The 25,238-nt window shown below is 48.1% G+C and overlaps 4 protein-coding genes across 10 annotated transcripts; 3 read left to right on the forward strand and 1 right to left on the reverse strand.

The window, feature by feature from the left end:
- Window positions 1–1,272: 1,272 nt before the first annotated feature.
- On the forward strand, window positions 1,273–13,608 carry LOC125992177 (tyrosine-protein phosphatase non-receptor type 12). Of its 6 annotated transcripts, none has more exons than XM_049760866.2 (18): window positions 1,273–1,875; window positions 5,552–5,660; window positions 5,725–5,801; window positions 5,873–5,968; window positions 6,239–6,277; window positions 6,363–6,431; window positions 6,537–6,596; window positions 6,658–6,800; window positions 6,880–6,946; window positions 7,028–7,105; window positions 7,431–7,529; window positions 8,085–8,170; window positions 9,765–9,954; window positions 10,025–10,946; window positions 11,665–11,736; window positions 12,025–12,072; window positions 12,163–12,250; window positions 12,426–13,608. In XM_049760866.2, the coding sequence occupies exons 1-18, from the start codon at window positions 1,771–1,773 to the stop codon at window positions 12,433–12,435; spliced, it is 2,358 nt and encodes a 785-aa protein (XP_049616823.1). In that variant the 5' UTR covers window positions 1,273–1,770; the 3' UTR covers window positions 12,436–13,608. The 6 variants fall into 6 exon arrangements, with proteins under 6 accessions (XP_049616823.1, XP_049616824.1, XP_049616822.1 ...); XM_049760867.2 differs by having other exon boundaries at window positions 1,274–1,875; window positions 8,082–8,170; window positions 10,025–10,961; window positions 11,669–11,736; XM_049760865.2 differs by having other exon boundaries at window positions 1,274–1,875; window positions 8,082–8,170.
- Window positions 13,609–14,171: 563 nt separating this feature from the next.
- Window positions 14,172–20,742, forward strand: LOC125992171 (lysine-specific demethylase RSBN1L). The gene is made up of 6 exons (XM_049760842.2): window positions 14,172–16,155; window positions 17,737–17,847; window positions 19,170–19,660; window positions 19,726–19,884; window positions 20,361–20,498; window positions 20,596–20,742. The coding sequence occupies exons 1-6, from the start codon at window positions 15,600–15,602 to the stop codon at window positions 20,740–20,742; spliced, it is 1,602 nt and encodes a 533-aa protein (XP_049616799.2). The 5' UTR covers window positions 14,172–15,599.
- Window positions 20,743–20,837: 95 nt separating this feature from the next.
- LOC137839851 (uncharacterized) lies at window positions 20,838–24,016 on the forward strand. Its single transcript, XM_068649680.1, has 3 exons — window positions 20,838–20,978; window positions 21,036–21,144; window positions 21,240–24,016. Exons 1-3 carry the CDS (start codon window positions 20,869–20,871, stop codon window positions 22,701–22,703), a joined length of 1,683 nt encoding a protein of 560 aa, XP_068505781.1. The 5' UTR covers window positions 20,838–20,868; the 3' UTR covers window positions 22,704–24,016.
- A 59-nt stretch (window positions 24,017–24,075) lies between these two features.
- On the reverse strand, window positions 24,076–25,237 carry LOC125992192 (transmembrane protein 60). 2 transcript variants are annotated; one of them, XM_049760898.2, is made up of 3 exons: window positions 25,009–25,237; window positions 24,770–24,883; window positions 24,076–24,709 (listed from the first exon to the last, which is right to left on the reverse strand). In XM_049760898.2, exons 2-3 carry the CDS (start codon window positions 24,851–24,853, stop codon window positions 24,392–24,394), a joined length of 402 nt encoding a protein of 133 aa, XP_049616855.1. In that variant the 5' UTR covers window positions 24,854–24,883; window positions 25,009–25,237; the 3' UTR covers window positions 24,076–24,391. The 2 variants fall into 2 exon arrangements, with proteins under 2 accessions (XP_049616855.1, XP_049616854.1); XM_049760897.2 differs by having other exon boundaries at window positions 25,061–25,234.
- Window position 25,238: the final 1 nt, after the last annotated feature.

The following is a 25,238-nucleotide window of genomic DNA, read 5'->3' on the forward strand; positions in this document are numbered from 1 at the left end:
AGCCCGTGGAATTATTGCCAGCAGCGCTCCTGATTAGAAATCACCCAAATGGGTTGCTTTTGGTTCAAGTTCATAATGTGTACGTGCAGTAGTGTGTGTGTGTGTTTGCTGGGGCCTCCCTCCAGCCCCTTGAGGTTGTGTATGGGCTTGTAACAGCAGCATTCCTCCTCTCAGCTGCTTCTGAACGCTACATTCCAGAGAGAGAGAGGCGGAAAGATGGGAGGGGAAAAATAGTGTGTGTGTGAGGGAGAAAGTCAAAGCGGGATGATTTGGGAGCCATGTCAGCAGGATGTTGTCATAGCTAACTGTCCTGGGGCCCCTCAGCGCCACTGTCAAGAGAAGGAGGCGGGCGTTGAACCCAGAAGACCACGTTCTTTTAGGATTCCCATGCACACACCATCGCCTGTTGTCTCGCTTTTTGATTTGTTTCCACTCGAGTGTGGAGGGAAGAAATAAACTTGTTTAGACAGTTACGTGTGAATTGAGGGGGTTAGTCAGAGAAAGAAACTGTGTTGGGATGATGTCATGCTTCAGAAGGAGATTTTTGTGTGTGAGGATAAATTAGTGTTACTGGCACAACCTTCTCACAGTAATTTGTTTTCAGTTTGTATCGCCCCTTTCAAACTTCCACTACTGTTGCCATAATCCAGAACAGACAAAGGTCACGTTCACTTGTCAAATCGATTTACTAAATAATTGAGGGAAAAAAAAGACTGGCTGTTAGCGGTGTATTTGTTCCAAGTTATTTCTGGAGTTGTTTTAATCTAGAGTCGACATTTGACCCATTAATCTGCGTTTTAATTCCGGCCTTCACGTAATATCGAGCCACACATCCCAACATCCTTAGTGGTGGAGATTAAAATCCCGTAATGGCTGCTTGACTGGATTATTTGAGTGTTTGCTTTTGATTTTAGAGATATGGACGGGATTAACCTGCTCCCTTGTCTATTCTTGATCTGGTAGGAGAATTGTGACCGTTACCAAAATACACACATTCCGAGCGTTTTTAATTAATTAAAATAATAATAATAATAATCCTATTGCTGTACTGTTATCCAATATGCGTGTAATAAAAAAAATAAAATTCAAAACGATGACGTGCCAAACCGCGTCAAAACGACAGACTGGTGTTCTATCCAATCAGAATCGTCCTTTACACAGAGAGACATTCGTGTTTGCCAATGACATCCCAACATTTATCCGCTGCCGCCAATCAGCAGAGTGAATTCTCTTGGAAGGGGCGGGTTCTCTTTCTCGTTGGCTAGCCGCGTCCGGATATTCCCCAGTAGCAAGTAACGAGCAAGCAGTGAATGTGGAAATCGAGCTAGGCAGGGAGGGGTGGATAGATAGACTTATCCGAACCGGATCTCTTTTTAAAGTCTAATTGCTTTCTTGGAGGAAGAAAAAAAATTCATCTACAAGGAAGTTTGCATAGCTTGTGTGACGCTGTGGTAATAAACTTCACCGTTGTGGCGGAACCCCGGTCGCTCCTGCATTTTCCTCCGACTACTGTCAAGCATTGTGAAAACAGCAAAGAAGAAAGAAGGCGAGACAACATGGGGCGATAATTAAAAAAAAAAAGAAGACGAGGAAGGCTTGTGAACCGACGATGACTCCTTGGGAGGATCCGTGAAGCATATTTATTTTTTATTTATTCCCCCCCAACCCCCCCACTTCCTTTTGTCTTTTTTTTTTCGTTGCTTTTTTTTTTTTTTTTCGCCTCCTCTGCTACTTCAGGGAGGTTGTTTTTAATAGAAAGCGCCCACAAGCATGATGGACCAAGCCGGCATCCTGAGAAAGTTTATCCAGGGCGTGAAAGCCATGACGGAGGGGGACGACGACAGGGGAGAGGACAACTTCGGCAGCGACTTTATGGTGGGTGCAAAATGATCGACAGCTAGCTCGTTAGCTCACGTAGAAACCCTCCGTGCTCTGATCCCACCCGGTCCGCTCTGTCCCGCAAAGGGACAACCGCCCTGCCCCGCTGTCCCATTCCTCCCATTTCCAGGCTTCACACGTCGGCCTAACCACAGACACGCCGCCGGTTCCTCTTTCGTACAATTAAGCAACCAAACCTTCTTGACGTCACGTTTTGGCTAATAGTCATTATATTGAATAGCTCTTTTATTAGCATAGCTTGTTAGTGCAGTTGTTATGGTGGCTTTTTACTTCCTGTTATAAGCTAGCTTCTGTTCACCATAGACATAAATGTATACTAATAAAATACACCGATGAAATACTAATTGATAGGTGTTCCCTATTTCTAAGATCTTCATTAACAGTGACTACATATGCTACATTTAGATTTTTTTTTTAGACCCTTAGTGATGCTCTGGCTCCAGCTCCTTTGCCCTTGATGGGGGGGTAAAAGGGCCCTCTCTGCTCTAGCCCGTTTTCCCATCAATTAGAAAAGTATTGCACCTTCTAATTGGAGGTTAGCTTGTAGCTCCTAGCAACGCGTCGCAAATGTTTTAAATCTAATGTTAGTCACCGTGTTTAAAGGTTATATTGCATCATATTTCGTATGAAGTATTGAGCAGTTGTTTGATCGTGACGTACTGATTGGGATGGAGGCGTCGGGCACCCACACACATTACACACAAATACACACCCTCTCGTGAACTTTATGGAAGCTGCTTGCTTGCCGGAGCTTGCAACATTCTTTCTTGCGTTTATTTCATAACATTATATCCCGCCTTTTAAATCGCTGCGTCATTGCCTTTTGGATATACTTTTGTCAAACCTCTTTCAAAAAAATTCGCCGAAATATCAACACGCTTTCCGTTGTTTTGGAGTTCTGTCCGGTAAATATGCGTTTCAAGTTGACCTCAGATATTGCCCAAAAAGAGACTTTAGGGAAGTAGGATTTGTAATGTTGGCTATTGCTTAGTAGCATGTTGTGATGTAACGTCCATCCGCACCAATACCAAGATCCGATACTTTTTCTATATTAAATTTCAAACGTCACAATGCTCCAAAATTATTCGCTGAAGATACAAAGATGATATTGACCTTACATTCACTCGTCCGGCCCCTCGCATGACCCCCAACATTCGTTGCAGGCGAGAAAACGTTTGAATTGAAGCCCGCGTGCTAAATATTAATCCGAGGCCTCTGGCTGACTTTGCTCTCATCTGGCAACATTGTGCGCTGTTCTTCTTTAATTATTCATCCGAGAGCAGCCCGTTGACTAGTAGTTGGTTAGGCCCGCTGTAAAAAAAAAACTTGGACACCCACTTTAACCACCTATTGTTACTTATATATAGAGTGTGTTTTATACACATAATGACAGTGCACTTGCTAGGTCATCCAGTCACAGATTATATGGTTGGCCAAACTGCGGGAGAATCCGAAATATTCAGGCAGAGTGCTTTTTCTTTTTTTTTTTTGAATGTCAAACCTATTTTCTTCTGGGCTCATCAGCCCGTACTGGCAACGTGTGTGTTTTTCCGCGAGAACATCGGTGACTCACGAGGTGAACGGAAAGCCCGAAGCAGACGCCGAGTTGCCCCTTTACTGTCAGCGCTACCAATGCAAAAAGATGCAATCTTGCCCTGGAGGGAAACATCAAATCAAAATATATGCGTGTAATTTGTGCAAGGTGCCGGGTCCCAAATTGCGTATAAAAGCCGACGTGTGTTAAATTGATTTGATTGCTCTCCTTGTGCTATTTAGCTTCTATATGAAGACTAAGTATAATTTGTCGGGCGCTACTTTTTTTGTGTGAAATACCGACTGAAGCTTTTTTTCTTCCCACCCACGGTCTGTGGATGTTTTCAAGATGTTCGAGCCTCTCAGGTTAAAAAGCGGAGACTGCCGAAGGAGTTTTGTCATCTCGTTAAAGCGGAATCTGCCGACGTGCGCGTGACGTGTGGATGTTTCATTAGCTTGCTTTTTGGTTTAGGGTGACACGGCAGGGGGGTTGTCGCTCCTTTTGCCTCACGTTACTGTAAAAACACCTTCTCGTTTCTTCTGGAAGCTTCCCCCTCGTTGGGCTTAACCCAAAAAACAGGCCTTCTGCCCCGGAAGCTGGCTTCTTCTCACAAGAGAAGCCGAGGCGTATTTCCGCTCGACGAAAGTTTGCTGATCACACACTCGGGTGAAAGTTAGAACATTGATTACCGCCTCACAAAAGTGTCACGAAGGCCTCGACAAAAAAAAGGCCACGGCCTACGAGCGCAAGGTCAACAGGTCGCCGTTTTACGCCCTGCGAATATCTCACCCGGTGAAGCGATGCACAAGCGGATGATCGGGATTACGTGCGCTCGGTCCGCATCTGCTTCCTGCGGCCGGCGGGGAACAATAGCGACGAACGGTTTGTTTTGCGTAACAGAGGAGCTACGGGAATTCTATCAGGGCGACTTGGAAATGAAGAGTGACAGACATTGAGGAAAAAAAAAAAAAGGAAACACCGGTCGGTGGCTAATTAAAGGAGCGGACGCGACGGTGCTCCACTGACCTAAATTTGCTTTCATGGGATGTGACTCCAAACTTCTCGGTGCATCTTTGCCAGTTTTTTGTTTTGTAAGTGCTGACCTATTTTACCGTGGCGCTGAAAGTTGACCGGCAAGAGTGAAGCAGCAGCGAGGCACCCCCACTTCCTGACCACACAAACACAACCCCCCCCATGCACGCACTATCCATATGCAGGAAGAACACATGCTCTGCCAATCAGCGCTCACGACCGAACTGCAGAAAGAGAAAAGCGTCTAAATGTTTGAATTATTCAGCAAGTACGCCGTTGCTTATTCAGCCAGGAGACGGAAAGTAGGTTAGCTCGGCGGCAGCATCTCCGAGCGGCTTTACCTTTTTCTGTTCACTCAATTCGCTTAGCTGCTAATGGCTTTTTTTCTTTTTTTTTTTTTAATCACAGTTATTATGTCGGCAGCCCTCTGCGCTGTAACGGCCTTGGCATCCGCGAGTTATTTTCGACCCAAGTAATGTGTCTGTGAACGTTGGTGACTCACCCTGACGGGGGTCTGTGGAGGCGGGAAACGCCCTGCCTCTGTGCGTGTGTGTGTGTTTGTGTGTGTGCGCAGGAAAACGTGCTTCGCTCCTCTACGATTGGATGCCAGGAAGGCGCATCTTGTCATTTCACAGGCCCTGGTTTCTTCGTCTCCCATTCACCAAAGTGTGTCACGGAATCGTGAATGCAGGAAGGCCGTTAGCTTTGTTAGCAAGAGCATCTTTTCTTGTTGATCTTTTGTGCCGGTCGGTCGGCTCAAGCAACGGTCCGACTCCCTCCGCTTTATTCTTCCTTTTCCGCCCTCCAGGCGTCCTCTATTATTTGTCCGGGTACACATGTGCACTTTATGTAACAGGAAGTACGAGTAATTAGAAGCAGGGCCTCTGCAGACGGTAGCCAGCGCCGTCGTGGATGTGGAGTTCGTGTGTGCCCTGTGACCCCGTTTTACATCATTTTGGAATAAAAGCAATTGTTATCATGTGACTCTCTCCTCTTTCAACATGTCTTCCTCAATATGTCAACCACAAGGAGCTTTAAATGAGGAAATATTCAACCTCGGTGTCTTCATGTTTTGTTTTTTTGCAGTGTCTGCGGCGGCTTTCCACCAAGTACCGCACGGAAAAGATTTACCCCACCAACATCGGCGAGCGAGAAGAAAACATCAAGAAGAACCGATACAAGGACATACTGCCATGTAAGTGCCTCCTGGAGATACTTTTTCTGCCTTTTCAAACCATGTCCTTCTTTTTTCTCCTCAGTTGATCACACTCGGGTGAAGCTGACGTTAAAAACGACCAATCAGGATACAGATTACATCAATGCCAATTTTATCAAGGTGTGAAGATTTTTAAAAAAATTCTGGGTGATTCTTCTGATGATTGATCATCTTGTTTTTTTTCTTCTCAGGGTATGGATGGCCCGGAGGCCTACATAGCAACTCAGGGCCCCCTCCCCAACACCGTGATCGATTTCTGGAGGATGAACTGGGAATACAATGTGGCTGTGAGTTGTCGAAAAACGTCATCACTCGGGCTTCGCTACGATTTCGATTCTCGGTCCGGCTGGTCCACCGGATTCGAAGACATCCATTTTGTTATCAATAATTGAAAAAGGCTGCTAATTGTATAAGTAGCGGATAAATATTTCATATAGCTGAGAGAAATTGAGAGGCAGATGGGACTGAGCAGATGGGTCCCGTGTTTTTTCGGCGATTAAGCTGAGGAGCTTGCAGATGTGAGCCCGTCCTAATACGTCCTCTGTGCATCCCTGCAGGTCATTGTGATGGCCTGTCGTGAGTTTGAGATGGGAAGGGTGAGCCTTTTTATTTTTTTTTTTAAATTTTAATTAAAAGGAGTAGATTCCTTTTCGGCAAACTCTCCCGCTCTTCTCTCCTCAGAAAAAATGCGAACGGTATTTCCCGCTGTTCGGGGAGCCTGTGAGTTTCGGCCCTTTCAGAATCTCCTGCGTGAGTAGATCAATCTGCAACTGTGCGAGGAGGCGGAGCCTTTCTCATATTTTCTTCTCATGGACGTCGCTTGAGCTTTTTGTCAACGCTCTCGTTGTCTTTCAGGAATCGGAGCAAGCCAGGACCGACTACTCCATCCGCTCTTTGGTGGTGGAGTACGAAAACGTAAGTTGGCGCTCAAACACGAAGCGGGAAGCAATCACGAGCCGTCTCGTCTTCTCCGCAGGAAACACGTAGGATAACGCAGTTCCATTACATCAACTGGCCCGATCACGACGTCCCTTCTTCGTTTGACTCCATCTTGGACATGATCGGACTTATGAGGGAATACCAAGAGAACGATGACGTCCCCATATGTGTCCACTGCAGGTGCGATACAGCGGGTACTCGAAAAAGGTGCTCATCTCAGATCATTTGTATGATTTTTTTTTTTTTTTCCTCTGTTCAGTGCCGGCTGCGGGAGGACAGGAGCCATCTGCGCCATTGACTACACGTGGAACCTTCTCAAAGCTGGGGTAGCTGCAAATCCAAATACTTTCCGCTTTGTCTTTAATGTCCAAATAAATGTCTTTTTTTTTTTTTGTGTGCCCCTTAAGAAAATTCCAGAAGATTTCAACGTTTTCCACTTGATCCAAGAAATGAGGACGCAGCGACACTCGGCTGTTCAGACAAAGGTTTGTCCGCCACTATTTTTATTTATTTTCTTACTCTCTATTCATAATTTTCGATTTCACATCCGCCGTATATTTGTGTTCGTACCTCTCGTCTGAATCAAAATATTATGCTTAACACAAAGCGAAGCAGTTTCCAGGAAGCCGGTAATGAAATTTAAAAAGAAAAAGAAAAAAAAAAAAAGCCCGGCGTACACTTCCTGCCTCACTCAGGGGGAGTAATGAGGTTAGCGTTCATCCGCCAGTGCTTGTTTCATTGCTCCATCCTTTGCCGTGCCAAAAAACTTTTGCTTTTCATTGATTTGTTGTCTCTTGTTGTCCTCCCCAGGAGCAGTACGAGTTGGTCCACAGAGCGATAGCGCAGCTCTTCCAGAAGCAACTTCAGCTACTGGAGAGCCCCACAAACGTGCAGATCCACGACGTCATGGTAGGAGGCGCACGCCGTGTCAACACAAATGTCGCCTAGTAGCACAATGGAAGCCAAACAAAAACACAAATAATGAGTCACATGGGAGGCAGCGTGTCAAAGTTGGCCTCCAGAAAACTCTCGGAGAGTTGTGGAGCCTCGGAGGACTCTAATCAAAAAGAACTTTTTTGCTCTCGTCTGTTTTTTTTTAGTCCTTCGGCCCACATAACTGCTAACAAGCTGCGTGTCGCCACTCGTTCATCTTCCTTCCCGTGGCCCTTGACGTGCGACCCAAGTTCAGACACATGATTAGAAACATTCTCCTCACCCGGAAACAGCGTTTAAAAGTCACAGTTATTGTTATATAATTATTGTTAGTCATTATAGAAGATTTGGGCGTGAAATGTCATCAGGGCAACAAGTGTGTTATTATCTTGTGCTTAACTGCTTCTCCAAACATTTTCAGCGGCCATTACTGACTCATGCCTTTAGCGGGCTGAGTCACGGCTATTGTTTAGCGGCACAAACACCCACAGAGGTGCATTACGCAGCTTACTTTTTTTTTTTTTAAAGCAGGATGAAAGCAGCCCCGACAAAGCCAGCCACCAGTCGGATGACGAACGATGGGACACGCCTCCTCCCAAACCACCTCGGATACGCAGGTGAAATGCTTTTTCTGTCTTTTGAAAAAAAAAAAATGTCTTCCTTACTCTGCTTCCTGCTGATCTTTTGCAATGGTCTGCAACTCGAATGTGGCTGGCAGGCTTTTTCCAAACACTTGACTTATCTTTGCCATAAGTGTATTGGCGCGCTCCCCTGCTGAGCGGGACTCGCTCGTCTCTCCCCTTCTCAATTTTAATTTCGCCGTACGGCCCCGGCAGGGATTGCGCTCCACTTTCTCCTCTCCGCTCGGTCCTCCTGATTCTCGTTGGCTTTTACGATCCACGCCCAGAAACGGCAGCCTCGCCCATGATGAATGCACGTACCTATAGACAAGATATGCGTTTATTACCGCCGCCGGGGAAATGAACACTCAAGGACGCTAAAAGATATCCACATAAAAATTAAGTCTGGCTTTTTCTTTCTTCCATCCCCCCCCCACACGCAGAAATAAACCTCTTTTTTATCTGACCAAAGACGGTTGATGGGAACGCAAAATTTTTTTCAAAGCGCTACAACCCAAAGCCGCAAACGTGCCGTTAAAAAATGTCAACTTATATGGGAATATATATGGAGCCGTTTCCCACAAATTCATCCTTCCGCTGCCTAAATACTCACTGCGTGTTTTAAGCCTCCTAAGACTATCCAAGTAGCTATTTTTATAGTCGGCACACACACACACACACACACACACTGCGCTTGAACGTCAAGGTCACCGCTAGCGAGTCAGACACACCCCAAAATGTGCTTTATTCAAAAGCTCATTTGCATACTTAACATGTAAAGCAAATCCTACTCGTGTTTGTTTTTTTTTTTTTACGTTTGCTCCTTTTTAAGCCCTTCAGCATATCATAAAAGTTTCATCATATCGAAAGGACGAACGTCTCGGATGAACTCGTGCTTTTTTAATAATTCATATCCCCATGGAAACAATCCGCTCCAGTGGTGGGAATCATCTCTTTTATTTGCTCAGACAATTTTCAAGTTGTTCCGAGCGAAGCCATTTTTTCTTTGTTTATCTGAAAAGAAGTTAGTGTCGCCACTCGAACGACTGCAATGAAGAGTGCCGAAGCAGGACGGTAAATTAAGATGGCGTGCAATCTGATCTCCCCGCGGAGGAGACTCGTTAATTCCCCTTAATCAAGTCAAAAGGCATTTGAAATCATTTCCGAGAAGCCCCTGCGCGCTTGCACGGAAACTCGCTCCGTCTCATCGGTTAAAGAAATAATCCATAAAGTGGGATCAAAATTAAATCTGGAGAAAATAACCCAAGTGCCCTTTTGTCTGCAAAGTTGTCAAAGCAAAGGAAATTGGCGTTTCAGCAAACACGTAAAATGAATGCGTTGGCTCAAAGGTGGCAACCTCAACTTCCTGTCAACAATTTTCACGTGCTGTCAGAAAACGCGTCGCTCACGTGCTCACAAACAATCTGCTCCCGCTTCTTCCGTTGGCTTTCTCGGAAATTTCAAATCGCATTTTGACGCGCCTCGGCGGGCCAATTTGGATTGCCTAGAAAATATGGTGGAAAATTTGTCGCTACTATTTGCGCCCTCTAGTGGTGGAAAAATAAAGTCAAGATTGTTCTTGTGACTTTAGTGCTCAGGTGGAAGGCGACGTGAAAGAGGAGATCCTGCAGCCCCCTGAGCCTCACCCCGTGCCCCCTATACTGACCCCGTCGCCCCCGTCGGCTTTCCCCACCGTCACCAACGTCCGCCAGGACAACGACCGCTACCATCCCAAGCCTGTCATCCACGTCCTGGCCAGCGCGCAACAGAACCTCACTCAGGTAAAATGACAAGCTGTTCATTTACGTTGTGCCTACAAGCAGCAAAATGTCATGCCTTCTTTCTTTCCAGAATAAAGGCACAGAGATGGAGAAGAACCTGTCCGAAGCAAGTGTGAAGAAGACGCAGAGCAGTTCCGAGCCGAATGACCAAAATCTGCTCTGTCAAAAGCAGCAGATGTCCAATCTGGATCTGAATGAAAACTACAACAACAAACTGTCTGCGGCAACAGCAAAGACGGAATCGGGTCTGAGCGGGACTCCTTCCTTGCCCATATCCCCGGCGGCCGACTGCGGCGTTGCGCCACGGGTGGAGAGGAAGCTCAGCATCGAGATCAAGAAGGTGCCTTTGCAGGAAGGACCTCGCAGTTTTGACACTTGCGCCTCTATGGGAGCGGCGGCCGGAGCGGGCGGCGGCTCGACCAATAGCGGGAGCCCGCTGCAGAGGTGCCACGCCTTCAAGGCCCGCTCCGGACAGTCCCTGCTCACGTCCAGCTCCTCGCTGTCTGAGGACTCCGGCGCAGAGGGCGGAGCGGGGGGATGCGGGGAGACCCACGCAGAAGGCGGCGTCCTCGCCAGACCCAACCACCTCCCGGTAACGAGCGACGGCGGGGACCGGGCGGAGCCGAAGGCCAGTCACGCGGCGTGGACTCATGCCAGCCCCGAAAAACCTTTCCCCAAGACCTCCTCGTCTTCGTCGTCGTCCGATCGCGTCGCCCCGTCCTCCTCCTCTTCTTCGCACCTCTCCTCCTCCTCGTCCTCCTCCTCGTCCACGCCGGTTCGGACTGCGCTGAGCTTCACCAACCCGCTGCACTCGGACAACTCGGACGAAGAGGGCGACGGGGAGATGGCGGCGTGCCGGGAGAGCCACCGCACCAGTATTTCCACGGCGACGGTCACGTCCCTTAACTTTGGAGATCATCAGCCCGTGCGGAAGGTGTCGCCCATGTCCATCGCCGGGCAGAGCTCCTCGTCACCCGCCGCAGCCACAGCAAGTACGGCGACCGCCGGTCCGTATTTCGCCATCGGGGGCCTGTTTCGCACTGCACTTAGCAACCCGCTGACACAAGTTGAGCAAACCACAGAAAATTGCCCCCGTAATCCTCGCATACTTTTTCTGGGTCAATGTGGGTTAAGAAAGTGTGTGTGTGTGGTGGTCGCATGTTGAATGGTGAAGGTTCAATAGAGCATGTGAAACACGTTTGGGATTGCGGTGGCGTGTTGCGGTTATGCAATTGCAACGGAGAATCACGGAGTGTTGGACTTGGGACACACTTAGGAATGCTTTTGGACACGCGTTGAGTGTTTGCTGCCTTTTTTAAATACGCCGAGGCTGCATGATGTCCATCACTCTTGGGTTGACTAAAGTGTTCATCTTCATGCTCGCCTCGAGTAGTTCCCGTATTTAAACCCACCAGACGCAGATTTATGTCCATGGCATTTCTCAAAGTGGTCCCGGGAGTGTTGTTTTTCTGCTTGGCTTTTTTTCCGGAGCGTTGTTTCCATAACGCGTCACACGATGGATGGGTCGCAAAGATGGATGTGCTTTTGGACGGGTGGCGCTCTGCTGATTTCTGCTTTGTGTCAAGCACACGGCTGGTGGCTGCTTGTTTTGCCGCACCGATTGCTTCCCCAATCAATCCATCCAGATTTGATTTTTTCTTTTTTTTTGTAACCTTGCCTCTTATTTGACCTCTGACCCTTTTAACCCAGACAGCTGGGACAGTGACGACTCCCCTCCCCCCCTCCCAGAGAGGACCCCCGAGTCCTTCATACTGGCCACAGGTGCGTTTGCCTCGCTGGGGGAGGACGCTCACCCAGACGCCTCCTGGATGATGGCAGGAAAACTAAAAATACGTCATCCCCGACTCAAGTGAAGTTTATACAGTTGTACAACAGAGGGCGCTCTTGTCCCTCGTGCAAGGGAATGATGTAGGACAGTGAAGGGCAGGCATTGAGTCAGCATGAATGAATTTGTTCCCAAAGAGCTTGCAAGAGTACACATACAAAGTTTGAATGAGTTCAAGTTTTTTTTTTTTTTTTAAATTTAAATGCCTGTTTTGTCTCCGCCAGACCCTCTGGACGTTAGGACACCCGCCTCAGCTGAGTGGAGTGGGAAAGGTGAGTCCCCTGTAATGAAACACCAAAAGTTATTGTTCGACCGCAGTCCAAAATTAAACATTTGCTTTTTGTGTGTTTACTTTTGTGTAGATTTGTCCGAGTGTGTCAAGAAGACCTCTGCAGCCGATAGTCAGTCTTCGGCCGCCGCAACAGCCAACAGCAAGGCAGACCTGAGTGGGTAAGTCTGGTTTGTTTTTGTTCAGTCAGCAGTTCAATCATTCTTAGGTATCGGGTACACTCGGAGGCCTCCGATACCAACTTGCGATACTTAAGCTACTTTTTCAAATGATTCAGCCCTGTTTTGGACCTCTCTTGGTTTTCTTAGCCTTGTGGTTGGTCCTCTTTGTCTCCAGGGTTCGATAACCGCCGCATTGCGCCCAAAGGCCCTCAACAATGCCCCCCTGGCGTGGACACGACGGACCGATCTGTCCACAACAATGTCCTCCCTCTGGAGACGGGCCAAGATCTCACCCCGGGGTGGTCCCAAAGCGAGCTTCTAAGATGCCACCCTGCCGGCTGTGCGTTTTTGCAAGTCGGAGCCCCCCCCCCTCTCCTTCACCCCCTTCTTCTCGAGAGGCTCGTCCGTTTGGCTGGCTGCCGGCGGATGTTTCAAGACGCTGACGTGGAAGCCGTCTGCTTCTTCCCCCGGTTAGTCCGAAGCCTAATATCTTTGACGTGAGCGCAAATAAGGAGCCGTCTTCTCTCTGAGCTGGAGACGTTTTCCCTCTTTGACCAAATGGAAGCCCTTCTTATTAGATGTTCTCCTTGAAAGCAACACTTGACTAGAAGGTGCCCTTCTACTGAATCAGCAACAATCTTCAAAGCGAAGTGAGATAATCTTAACCATGACGCAACCTCCTGGGTAGTCTCCCCGCCTCCCTTCCTCTTCACTCTCCCCTCACGTTCTGTTCTGCTGATGCTACGTTACCCAAGATGAGCGTAGAAGAAGAAAAACGGGGACATACCCTTGTGTCTCCCCCTCTGTCATGGTTTGCCTTTTAGCTGCAGTACTTTGGACAATAGTCCTACGATGTTTTTAAACCCGAGTCCTAGAGTGATGTGGTTTGGTCCTAATAAGTTGTTAAGTAGCCGTTGAAGTATTTAAGGTCCAAACAACTACGCTTGGAGACTCGGGTTCTCAGTGCTGGGACCATGAGCCGGCCTTAGTCTGTCTCTCGAAGAAGACCGTCAAGCGCAGTCCTCCTCAGCTTTCCAATCATGCGTCGGTATTATTATTTTTTTGCTTGCTTCATTTTCTGCTGCTTGTCTCTTCATCGCCCCCTGGGGGAGGCCGTCAGGTGAACGACTTTGCACATGCGATACTCTCGTGGCAGTTGACTGACACCAGAACGAGCTCAAATCGGACCCACAAGGACTCTCATTTTCTCGCAATGTCTATTACAGGATACACAATGTTTCATAGTTTTTATTTTTTTTTGCTTTTCGAAAGATCCAAAACTGTACAGGTGAGTTGAGATCTATTTTATTTCGGATTTTCTTTCCGTTTAAACAGAAGATGTAAGAAAATTCGTCAACTCTACTCAAAAAAGTGTAAATTATTTCTAGCTGCCTATTTGTTTTTTTGGGGGTTTTACTTTTTGCCAAAAAAAAAAAAAGATTTTAATTAGTTGACAGAAAAGCAGCCTGTTGGCCCTTTTCTTATAAGATTGTAATAATAATGACAATAATAATAATGTGGCTTTTTTTTTTTGTAAATTGTTTTAAATCTTATTTTTGTATACGCAGTTGTTTGTCGCTTGGTTTGATCCACTTCGCTCAATTCCCATCAGACTTTCATTTGATTTCTCTTTCCTTGGACTCGAGGTTTTGCCGACAAACCGTATGCGCACTGTCCTCAGTTTCAGAAACAAGCCCACCTGTGCCTTTTACGAGACAGCTCCCCCCCCAACCCCCCCGCCCCTCATTTGAGTGGTGCTGATATTTGCTGCTGAAGCTCTTTTTGTTTACCCCACCACCACCACCCTCGTGTAACCCACCCTGTTGCCCCCCCCCTTAAAACTACACACATTGTATGTTGCAGAAATCAATCAGTAAAATGAACATTATATGAAGACATGACTCTTTTTTTTTTGGAATGTGCTACTTATCTGTGAAGCACACTTTGGGCTGCGCTATCTCATTTCTGATGAAATATTAACATGAATAGGTCAACATTGACTTGTATACAGAAATAGAAATCCCAAATGGCATTCCGTGGCAAAACTCCAGTAAAGCATTTTTTAGTGGAGTTGGATGCCTTCCATTTGTTCGCCTCTTGTAAACTGATAATGTCATGACTTGCTAGAAATGTGTGCGTGGGCGTCAAGATGGCGCCACCACCTGTACACACACATGCTAATAGCAGGCATTTATTAATCTCTGCACGTTGGGGAAATACACACCGACTTTGTGAATTGCGTGGCGAGCTGTTTGCATCACAATACAGGATGCAAAAGCTGTGTCAATGAAGCAAGATTGTTCTTGATGAAATAACTGTCATTTTCTAGACAATACCTTCAGTTTTATTCCCAGCATGTGAACTTTTGACTTTGCCATTAATGGCTCTGTTTACTAATCCAGCCACGACAATCATTTCCTTGCGCTGTCAATAATGGCCTCATTCCCGGTTTGGCTGACTCATTTTTATATCATAGCCAATTTTGAATACACAAAGTGTACACAAGGCCCGGACGGTTCACAAGACGTTGCGTAATGATGTGTTTTCTGTGTGTGAAAGGGAAATAAGATAATCCTCTTGGGGAAATTGGATCAAAGAGGTGAGCGGATCCCCTTGATGGATGCATTTTTATTTCCAGCCCACAGACAAACACACGCTGTCATCCACTATTTCTCAGACTGTTCAATTGGAGCAGTATAAACTAGTGGATTGTGATCGACGGCCCAAATATTGTGTTAAAATTGCTCGTTAAATGATTTAAAATGGAAGTCAAAAGAAATCTTTGCCCGAAAGTCTAAACACAGTGTTGTAAATATTATTACATTGATAAATTAAGAATTGAATAGACATTTTGGCATTATACTTCCCCCTGTTGTTGACTGGAGATGACGTCAAAATGCCCTTGGGCTCACATTATGAATGTCATGTGATAAAAATGAGTTAATTTCCACTTTTAAGATAAAAGCGTGGTTATGGAACAAAGTCTTATTTTAAGGCATACTAGCATTTATTATTATGAATGCGCTGGGCAGATTAGATTAACCTGGCAACACAGGAGCTCAAATTTGATTTGATGAAAAATCTATTAACACAGGAAGCGGTGCAGACGAAGAAATGCGGTAAAATAGTGGCAACGTGCGGTTTTGGGATAAATTAGTATAATTCTAAGGGGGGAAAAAATGACAATTTAGCTGTTATTATTGAGTTTTACGTAGTATTGTATTATCTGCACTGTAAAGCGCCCCCTCCGGATCTGTCAATCAAAGCGAGTCAAGCCCCGCCCCCGCCTCTCCGCACGTCTCGCGCCAGTTGAGCGGAGCGAGTAAATACTAGCGAGAGAAGCCTCAAGATGGCGGACTCGCCGAGCTCCGTTCGCTTCAGCAGCGGAGCCGCGGCGACCGCCCCCGTTGGAAACCCGCTCCCCAAGTCCTCGGAGGCGAAAGGCGCCCCCGAAAACCGCCCGCAGTCTTCCCGAGACTTAAACGCGCCGCCGCCCAAGAAGCTCCGAGTCGAGGAGAGGAACGTCAAACCAAAGAAAGTCGTCCGGGATGGAGGGCTGCTGGGAGGCAACTGTGGCGGCAAGGAGAAACTCCAGCAGCCGACGAAGCAACCGTGTCTCGCGGCGGGTTTGTGGAGCCTCAACCCGGCCAACGCCAGCCCCGCTTTGGTCCACACAATCAGCGGAAACCAAGCGGCAGTCTCTACCGGGCACAAAATCTTAAAGCAAAGCGATTTCTTCCTCCACAAGGCGCCAAAAACCAAGAAGCCGAGCAAGGATAAACAGCGCGAGAAGGGAGACGCTAAAAAGAAACTATTCGTGACGCCCGCTAACAACGACATTGGCAGATTCGACCACATTTCTCCAATCAAAAGACAAAATGGGGATGTCGCGTTGCCACATAAAGGTAGGCCACGGTGTCTTTCAACAATTCGATTAAGTTGACTCAACTCTTATTTTCCAAAGTGTTACATTCAGCCACTTGTCTGGCACGTTCCCTCCCCCTTTAACTAGTGTGCACTAGTCTGCCGCCTAATTCGTCTGGACAGTCCCGTTTTCGGACGATTTTGAAAGGGAGCCCTTCAAACTGGCTGGACTGGAACACAAGGGGGGTGTTTACGCCACAAAGCCCCCCCTTCCCTCGGTTAATGGCTGCCAGCTCTCCCTCACCCGTCGCTGAACCCTCGCGGTGGTAGCTAACGCATAGATCATAAAATAATCCCGAAAACAAACAAAGTGTGTCACGTGACTGTCGGTTTAACACCCGCCGGGGTATTGAACGTCGAAATTCTGGCTCGATTATCGGAGTGTATTCAAAGTACACGCCGCTGTCATGACACGATGACAGGCGCCCGCCATTATGGAGCAAGTGTTGTTTTGGTAGAGCACCACGCCCCCCTCTGCTCCATTCATGCTCGGTTACTTTAGACACGTTTTGTTTCCTAACCTTCAGCAATCATTTCAATAAAATATCTTTTAGACAACGTTGCTATACAGTGGCAAATATTTTTGGGAGAAGCGATCGGCTTTGTTAACTTTCTCTTGGAAAGTTCCATTTTAATCTCCTACTAGGTCGACAACCCCTGAATCCAGAATCACGGTTTTGTCCTGATCCATGAAGACATTGTTTTATCTGTGCTGTTTTGTCGCTTTCTCAGGAGGAAGTCTTAATCTTCTTTTCGTGATCCAAATCTGCAAAACCAAGTTTGGGCCATTTGTCTTTATGCTAAAGGATTTACATCATTAGAGGCCAATCGGGTGTTTATGTATGCGAGCGTTGCCTTTTCCAGTTGGTTAGTTTAAGAGGTCGCGCCTGTGAACAGTCATGGCAGCTGTCCAGAGATGCGTCGTGGACACAACCGCACTCAAGATGTCAAAATACGATTAAATATTCACCCGGGCTGTCAGCGTTTACGAAGTGGCCGCGGTCAAATAGTGCCCTTCTGAAATTCTTCAGCGCCGTTATTAACTTACTGACTTTAGTCTTGAAGGGAACTCGTGCCACACATTGACCTCTGACCCCTATATGTTACCACGCAAGTCTGACACCCGCGTACAAAGTGGAAGTGAAAGAATCCACTGAAATGTCAAACAGTATATTTTAAAATGGAAGGAGAGTCATGTCGCTATAAAAAAAAAAAAAAAAAAGTGTCATTGCTCCTTCAAGCCTTCTTTTTAAGCCGCCATGAAAGCATTTTCCACTTTGATGGCGAGCGGCAGCCGCAACCCCGCCGTGTTCACTTTCACACTCCTCACGTCCGTGCTCTCCATGAGTCTGGGGAGGGGGAAAAAAAAAAACTCGATTTCACCTTGGAAATTGCATGTTCGAATCATAAAATATCATAAGCATATTGCAATATTCCCGGGAACATTGCGTGCTGTGATCATGCATCATAGCAAGTCTCGCTTTAATCTTGCGTACAAGGGATTGAACCATTTTCTTTTTATTTATTTACGATAAAATATCACTTCCTTTCTGTTCCCGCAGAACTCCTGAACAAGGACAAGACTAAAGAGCAGGAGCGTGAGGAGAAGAAGAAGCACAAAGTGATGAACGACATCAAGCGGGAGAATGGAGAGGTCAAGCAGCCCATTAAAGGTAGATATGGATTTTCTTTTTTCTTTTTTTTTTTTTTGCCACCATCAAAAATTTGTAACCGAACAGGGAGGCATTTGAAGGTCTCTCATACATTCATAGCCGGTGGCTGCACATCAAATTAACCGTAGATAATTCCGTCCTTGTGGGGCTCTTCTTTTCTTTTTTTATCCCCTTATCCAGTGAGAAGAAGAAAAAAAACATTATTAGGTATTAAATGTGCTTCCGAGGCAACTCGCCAGTCATGTGATCCAAATAGAAAGCAGGCGTGAATTTGACGCATCCAAAGGAGTGTTTATTTTTCCAAGTCCGTTCGGAGCGGAAAAGGGGGCGAAAAAAATCTTATCAGTTCTAGTTTACTGCTGAAGCGGGGGGCCATCGGCGGCCGGAGGAAACGACGAAAGGAAATCAATAAGCGGCAAGCGGCTGCTTTACGAGCGCCGAGGCCATTTGTTAACGCGTTTGTGTGTGGGAACGCATCAGATGCTGTTTAATGTCGACTAGTGGGTTGCACTCCCAACCCCCCCACGCCCCCCCCCCCCCCAAGTCCTCTTATGCATTTTTTTTGTAACACATACAAGTAATAAATGAATCTGTATTTTAATAATAACAATAACATCAATGTTTTGGTTTGATCGGTTATCCCGAAAGAAAGCACAACCGCTCACCGGCGTCGATCGTATCGTTTGCTTCCAAATAATTTTCTGTTGGGGCTCGAGGACACTTTCGGGGGGGAAAGTGTGTGGATTCGCAGAAAGGGGAATTGGGGGAGGGCGCTTGTGTGTCGTGGGGCACCTAAAGAGCTTTTGGATTAGTAGCTTGTGTGCAAATCCTCGCTCTGTTACTCTCTTTATTGTTCTCTCACACACACATTGTATTACAGTGTGCGCTCAGGCCGTCTCATTGCCGCGTTATGTGGCATCAAAAAAAAAAACGTGCCCGGAGTGCAAACGAGACGGCGTAAGATTGCTGACGCGGCAGCACATATATCCCGGCTCGCTATCTATTTCTACTACCTGTCCACTTTGGGTGAACAATTGCCACAGACGCGCGGGCGAGTCCCCCGCCTCCGTGAACACACCGCACTCGGCGCATAAATAACTAAAAGCCCGCGGCAATTCAGGAGATGCGGCCTGACTCGTATCAGCCGCTCTCCAGGCTTTCCATTTCACGCTATTCGATGACTTGTAAATGCCTCGGTTCAGTTCTGCGGAAGAAAATCCGCCGGCGGGTCGCGGGGTCGGCGTGTAAGAAATGACAAAAAGTCGATCGCGAGCAGTCACCGAAACGTCTCACGGTCGGCCGACTCGTTTCCCCCCCGACAGATGGAGGAGGCGTCCAAGCCGAGCTGGACTCGGAGCTGCAAATCAAAAAAGTCAAGAAGAAAAAGAAGAAGAAACACAAAGAGGGGGAGAAGCACAAGCGCGTGAAGATGTACCACCGCTCGTGCCAAACCGCTTGCGCCGGCTTGCTCCTCTTGCCCTCCCCGCCGCCTCACCTCGACAATTCCTCCACCGCCGCCACGGCGTCCCCGTTTAAACTGCCCCTACCCGTTCAACCCCTGCCCAACAACAAGAGCGCCCACCTGCACTCGCCGTACGTCAACTCGTCCCCGCTCAAGAGCCCGGGACGCCACATCCATCCCGGCCTTTCGGGCTTGGAGTTCGCCCCTTACATCCACATCGAGACGCAGCCCAACGGCGGCGCTCTGGTGGCCCACGCTTACGGCTCACAGCTGGCCTCGCTCTCGGCGGCCCAGAGGCGGCGATTCGCCCAGGAGTTTGTCACGCTGGCCTTCAGCGAGGACTCGGCGCAGGTACGTGATACAATTTCATTTTTAAATGGCAAAGATTACATTTTTTTTTTATCTGTGCGTCCTAGGCCGCTCATTACGTCATGGGCATCGTCCACGGAGAAGCCTCCTACCTGCCCGACTTCCTGGACTACTTTTCCACCAAGTTCTCATCAGCGCCGGTCAAAATGGAGATCCTGGGAAAGAAGGACATCGAAACCACCACAATGGCGAATTTCTACTCTCAGGTAAAGTCCCCAGCCGTGTTTATGTTTGACCATTGGCGGAGAATCAATAAAAGGCGCCCGGCGGGCTAATGCGGCGCTTTGACTCTGAGCGCATTCGAGCAACTCATTTGTCGCCAAGCGCGGCGGAGGGATTATGTAATAAAATGTGTGTTGGGCGACGCGCCGGCTTTGTTGTGACGCAGTGCTCGAATGGACTTAGTCCCGTCGAGCCACATCCGCGACCACAAGCGAGCGTATAAAACCGCTCAGAGGTGAGACGGAGGTTGTCGCACGAACTACATTTATGAGGTCGTTTGAAAAACCTGATCCTTCAGTATCTAGGTCATTGACTATTTTAAGTACAGCGGATGTAAAAATAAAAAATAGAAGAAAAAAAAGCAGGCACCCCCCGATGAGCTTGAAGCTACTCATCTTGCTGACATCATCAGCCAAAATCTTGACACAAGGTCCAAAACGCTTGCTTGTCGTCGCCGCAGGTGAAGAGAACTTACAGCCACGGCACGTACCGAGCCGGGGCGATGAGGCAGATCAGCCTGGTGGGAGCCGTGGATGAGGAGGCGGGCAATTTCTTTCCGGAATTCCTCGGCATGCTGGGGGAGTCGCCCTTCCTGAAGGTGAGTCCCTTGCCTGCTGGATAAACAAAGCACGGGCAGATGTTACTTTGCACAAGTTGGGCGGCAAACGGATTTTTTTTTTTTTTTTTCCTTCCAGCGCACACTTCCCTGGGGGACCATGTCCAGCCTGAGCCTGATGAGCCCCGACGAGAGCGACGACGGGCCCATCATGTGGGTGAGGCCGGGAGAGCAGATGATCCCGGTGGCCGACATACCAAAGTCTCCTTTCAAAAGAAGACGGTAAGAAGACCGCCAGAACAGTTTCCACTTTTTATTGGGTTTTACTACTAGATTTAGTTTCCTTCACAGCTCCACCAACGAGGTGAAGAACCTCCTCCAGTCCCTTCCCAGGACCAGCGAGCCCAGGGAGATGCTCTTCGAAGACAGGACCCGGGCCCACGCCGACCACATCGGCCAGGGTTTCGAGCGCCAGACCACGGCGGCGGTGGGGGTGCTGAAAGCCGTCTGCTACAAAGAAGGGTAAGTAAGTACGGACGTACGGATGGACGCTGACGTGACATCTGCGTTCCTTTGCAGCTTGGACCCTCCTCGCGTAACCAAAGACGTGGTGTGCTTCCACGCCGCCGATTTCCCGTACGTGGTTCAGCGGCTGCAGTTGGATCTTTATGAACCGCCGCTCTCTCAGGTCTTCAAACGAATCAAGTATATCGACTATGATCATGGTGAATTTTCAAGGTTTTAATCCCACGATGCCGCCATCTTGTCGTATTGGTCTCCTAGTGTGTGCAATGGGTGGACGATGCCAAGCTGAACCAGCTTCGTCGGGAGGGCATCCGCTACGCCCGCATCCGGCTATGTCACGACGACGTCTACTTCATCCCGCGCAACGTGGTCCACCAGTTCAAGACCGTGTCGGCCGTCTGCAGCCTGGCCTGGCACGTCCGCTTACGGCAGTACGAGCAGGGAGGCCAGGGAGAGGAAGTGAAGGAGGAAGAGGAGGAGCTGGACCTGATGGAAGAAACCAAGGGCGAGGAACAGGAGAGGATCAAAGTGGAGGAGGAAGAGGAGGAGTTGGGTGCAGCCAGGAACAGGACGTTGCCAACACTGGAAGATCTTCCGCCTTCTGATGATTGTCCGCCGCCGATGCTCTCAGTGGACTCGCAAGCGAGAGCGAGCGACAAGCCGGAGGAGAACGAGGTTGCACAGGATGAAGCGAGGCCCAAACGTCCACAGTCGCCGCCGAGCCGAGTCACAGCAGAACTGCCCAAAAGGAGCAAACCTTCATCACCTCGCCCTCACCAGCCTGACACAAAAGCCACAAAAAACACTCATCACAACTTTCTTCATCGTCATCTGCCAAGCGCCACCACGCCGTCTTCCAGCTCGTCTCCGTTGTCCCCAGTGACCTCCTCGCCGCACTCTTCTTTACGCCACCCGCTCGCTGCTGCCAGCCCTTCCTCCTCCTCCTCGTCTTCATCGCAGAGCCCTAAGCCCCCGCCAGACTCTCACCCGCACCCTTCCCCGGAATCCGCGTCTTCCCGTCTGGCCCCCTCCCCTCAGAAGGACAAAGACTCGCCGCGCTTCAACCCGGAAGCGGGCGCCGACCGGCGGGCTCCCGCGTCCTCGGACTTCCACGCCCACCTCGGTTCCTATGGCGACGCACGGACTCACGCGCCGACAGAAAAGTGGACTCACGGCGTGGACATGAGCCCCCGGACGTTCGCGCACGCTCACCACATGCAGCAATATCCTCCCCCCATGCCGCCTCCCCATCACCTCCCCCAAATGTTCCCCCCTTCCTATTCGCCGCTCCTGCCTCACTCGCACCTCCCCCACAGACCTCCCCCCTTCCTCAGTCAGGTGCCGCCTCCCCACCCAGTTCACATCAGCCCAATGCACCTGCCCCCCCCACACCCGGGTGACGCCACCACCCAGACCCAGCACTACTACCCCCAAATGGCCCCCCTCATGTCCCCCCACCACTTCCACCCTCACCCCAAGCCCTTCTACCCCCCACATTACCCCACGCACCCCTTCCTCCCCTCCCAGCCCTTCCCCAACCACCCTCCTCCCCCCCATTACCAACCCATGGCACCGGCCCCGCCTCACCATCCTCCACCTCACACCTTCACCCCGCCTCCCCCGCCCCCGCCCTCCTCTTCTGCCTCTCCCCCTCCCCCGCCGCCTCCCCCTCTCCCCCCACTCCCCCCAAACAACGAGGAGGAGGAGGAGCGGAGTCTCTAGGGCTTTTCTACCTAACAATTTGGTTTTTCCAGATGAAATTGTACAGCTTTCCTTTTGCTGGTGTTGTAAAATGATGTAAAAAGGAAAGTGGTTTTCAAAAGTCCCAGTATGCTTTGAAAAGTGTTACAAACCAGGTAAGCCGAGTCTCATTGTGGAAGATTGACGTTTTACCGTTCAACTTGCAGCTAATGCTTCCAATTGTGCCCGAGACGTTTTATGAAACAAAACACAAAAAAAACCCGCCACCTTACACAACACTCGCCCGCGTTGTAATACAATGGCCGAGACGATATTACGTAATACGATAACACTTCCTGCCGAGATGTTACTATTTTTAAATCGAGGTGTCGCCCACGGTTTCAGCCACGTTGTCTTACCGGAGTGATGTCACAAATGGCAAGTAGCCCAACGAATAATTATTATCATGCACTCTCGAAACTGCCGAGTGAAACGTGACCCGTTTTTCAACCGCTTCGGCATAGATCCACGTCATTTCCCGCGGTCCACAGGGGAGATTTTGTGTTCTTCCGAGATTTTTATACACACACCGCCAAGATGGTTTTTAAGCTCATCACGAATGTCAGCTTCCAAAAGCGCTTAGTGACGGACATTCTGCTTCCAAATTTTGAAACTATTCTTCTCTTGTTGTCGCACAGTCGTGGAATGTTTCCTATCTCTTCCTCCCCACTTGCTAATGTAGCCCACGACATTCCCCCCCCCCCCCCCCCCGAGTGCCTGTCCTCAACTGTAAACTATGGAATGTTCACACAGAGATTTCGTTGTGTTGCTTCATCATCCCAAAGTTTCCCACTTTGACCCCCACACACTGGAAAATTAGACCAAAGCCTTAAAAAATGGTCAGCAAGCCGAGTTGTGTTTTTTTGCCATTTAGTCTCGCAGCTAGAGTGGCAAATATTTCCAAAATGTAAGCTAGTTCTCATCTTTTTTTTTTTGGGGACTTGCAGAAGGCTTCACTTGAGAGGTGAAGGACAATATGAAGCTTTTTTTTTTTTTTATTTGAAACAGTTCAGGTGTGGTCAGCCAGAAATGGAAAAAAACCTGACATGATCTTTCTATTTGTGTTCAAACTCGCAATGACCGTAGAAAGTCTTCAGGGACTTGTTTTTTCAGGATTATTTATCAAGTGTGTGTTTTTCTATTTGATTTTAGCCATTTTCTTTTTAACTGTCAGCACTGTAGTGTATATAAGAGGTTTTGTAAAGACAAACGCGTAGAAGGGTTTCTACTTTAAATAAATAAGAGCCAAACTAATAAAAGGCTCACTGGATAAAATATTGATATTCTCAGAAGAAGTTCAATGTCTTTCTTTCGCTCAGCATATTTCGATTTCTTGTTGATTAGCCACAACACATTGACTGCATTATCATTTATTTACATTGGCACAGTGCAAAACAGTGCAAAATAAGTATCATTCATTTGTTTGTTCATTAAATTCATTTCTAAACAGCACGTCACATTTAGTCGGTTGACAATGTGGAACTTCAGCTACTTAATACAGTACTTGACTTTGGACGCAAAATTGAGATTTAAAATTGTGCAACATAAACATTCTCAAATCACAAATATTCAACGGAATGGTAACAAATAAAAGTAATCATCCAGTGTGTTGTTCAAAGTAGTCTAATTTTTAGTAGTCTAATTTTTTTTTTTGTTTCTTCCATCATTTATCAGGCCTCTCTCCTCTCTGGAAAGATATTGAAGCCAAGCTCCACCAACGCTCCCAGCAGCATGGTCCACAGTGGGATGCACACCAACGTGAGCTTCACCTCTGCCAGCTTCTCCAGCTTAGCGCACAGCGTCAGGCAGAAGGCCAGCTTCAGCAGCATGGCCGCCAGGTACCAAGCGCGCAGACGCAGGTCCGGTGAGCCGTTCCGCGGGTCAAAACCTGGTTTGCAGCGACCGGCCATCTTGATGGTGAGCATGAGGAGCAGGATGCCGTCAAAGACCCACACCGGCAAGAAGATGAGGAACCAGTTCCACTGCACCTGAGGTCCACATTAACCATCATTATTGCATATTTGTCATTTCTGCAAGTACATTCCTACCTTCCCATCCAGTTTCAGTACGAGCATGATGAGGAAGACCAAGGTGAAGACCCAGGTCAGCAAGACCCTCTGGGCCAGGGACATCTTGACTTGGCAAGGCAGGAGACAAACAGGCTAGGATGGAATAACATTTCAACACTGTTAAATACGCAATAACATGACTAAATGCATTGTCAATCGAGACAGGCTTTTATTATTGGAATCCATTTGTGCACATATTTAAAATCCACCATGCTAACCTAGCTCTCATAGCACATTAGCATGAAGCTAGCCGCAGACGATGTCACTCACTCAGCGTGTTCCTACATCGGTGACCAGCCTCTCCATCTTCCCGTATGGCCTACATCATTACTGTTTGAATGTTTGTTTTTTAATTCAAAAATTTGTTTTCCGAAGGTTTTGTACTGACGATCGCTGGTAGATGGGCGAGCGAAAGTAGATCCGTTATCCGCGATTGGCACGCCCACTC

Source organism: Syngnathus scovelli, chromosome 22 (genome assembly GCF_024217435.2).
Source record: "Syngnathus scovelli strain Florida chromosome 22, RoL_Ssco_1.2, whole genome shotgun sequence".
Lineage (NCBI taxonomy): Eukaryota > Metazoa > Chordata > Actinopteri > Syngnathiformes > Syngnathidae > Syngnathus > Syngnathus scovelli.

Coding starts and splice junctions, on each gene's coding strand:
- LOC125992177 (XM_049760865.2), top strand. CDS start 1,771: ATGATGGACCAAGCCGGCATCCTGAGAAAGTTTATCCAGGGCGTGAAA. Junction 5,969..6,238: donor ACTGGGAATACAATGTGGCT/GTGAGTTGTCGA, acceptor GCATCCCTGCAG/GTCATTGTGATGGCCTGTCG. Junction 9,955..10,024: donor CGCAACAGAACCTCACTCAG/GTAAAATGACAA, acceptor CTTTCTTTCCAG/AATAAAGGCACAGAGATGGA.
- LOC137839851 (XM_068649680.1), top strand. CDS start 20,869: ATGCTCTTCGAAGACAGGACCCGGGCCCACGCCGACCACATCGGCCAG. Junction 20,979..21,035: donor GCCGTCTGCTACAAAGAAGG/GTAAGTAAGTAC, acceptor GTTCCTTTGCAG/CTTGGACCCTCCTCGCGTAA. Junction 21,145..21,239: donor ATGAACCGCCGCTCTCTCAG/GTCTTCAAACGA, acceptor TTGGTCTCCTAG/TGTGTGCAATGGGTGGACGA.
- LOC125992192 (XM_049760898.2), bottom strand. CDS start 24,853: ATGTCCCTGGCCCAGAGGGTCTTGCTGACCTGGGTCTTCACCTTGGTC. Junction 24,710..24,769: donor TACTGAAACTGGATGGGAAG/GTAGGAATGTAC, acceptor TGTGGACCTCAG/GTGCAGTGGAACTGGTTCCT.
- LOC125992171 (XM_049760842.2), top strand. CDS start 15,600: ATGGCGGACTCGCCGAGCTCCGTTCGCTTCAGCAGCGGAGCCGCGGCG. Junction 19,661..19,725: donor TCAGCGAGGACTCGGCGCAG/GTACGTGATACA, acceptor TGTGCGTCCTAG/GCCGCTCATTACGTCATGGG. Junction 20,499..20,595: donor GGGAGTCGCCCTTCCTGAAG/GTGAGTCCCTTG, acceptor TTTTCCTTCCAG/CGCACACTTCCCTGGGGGAC.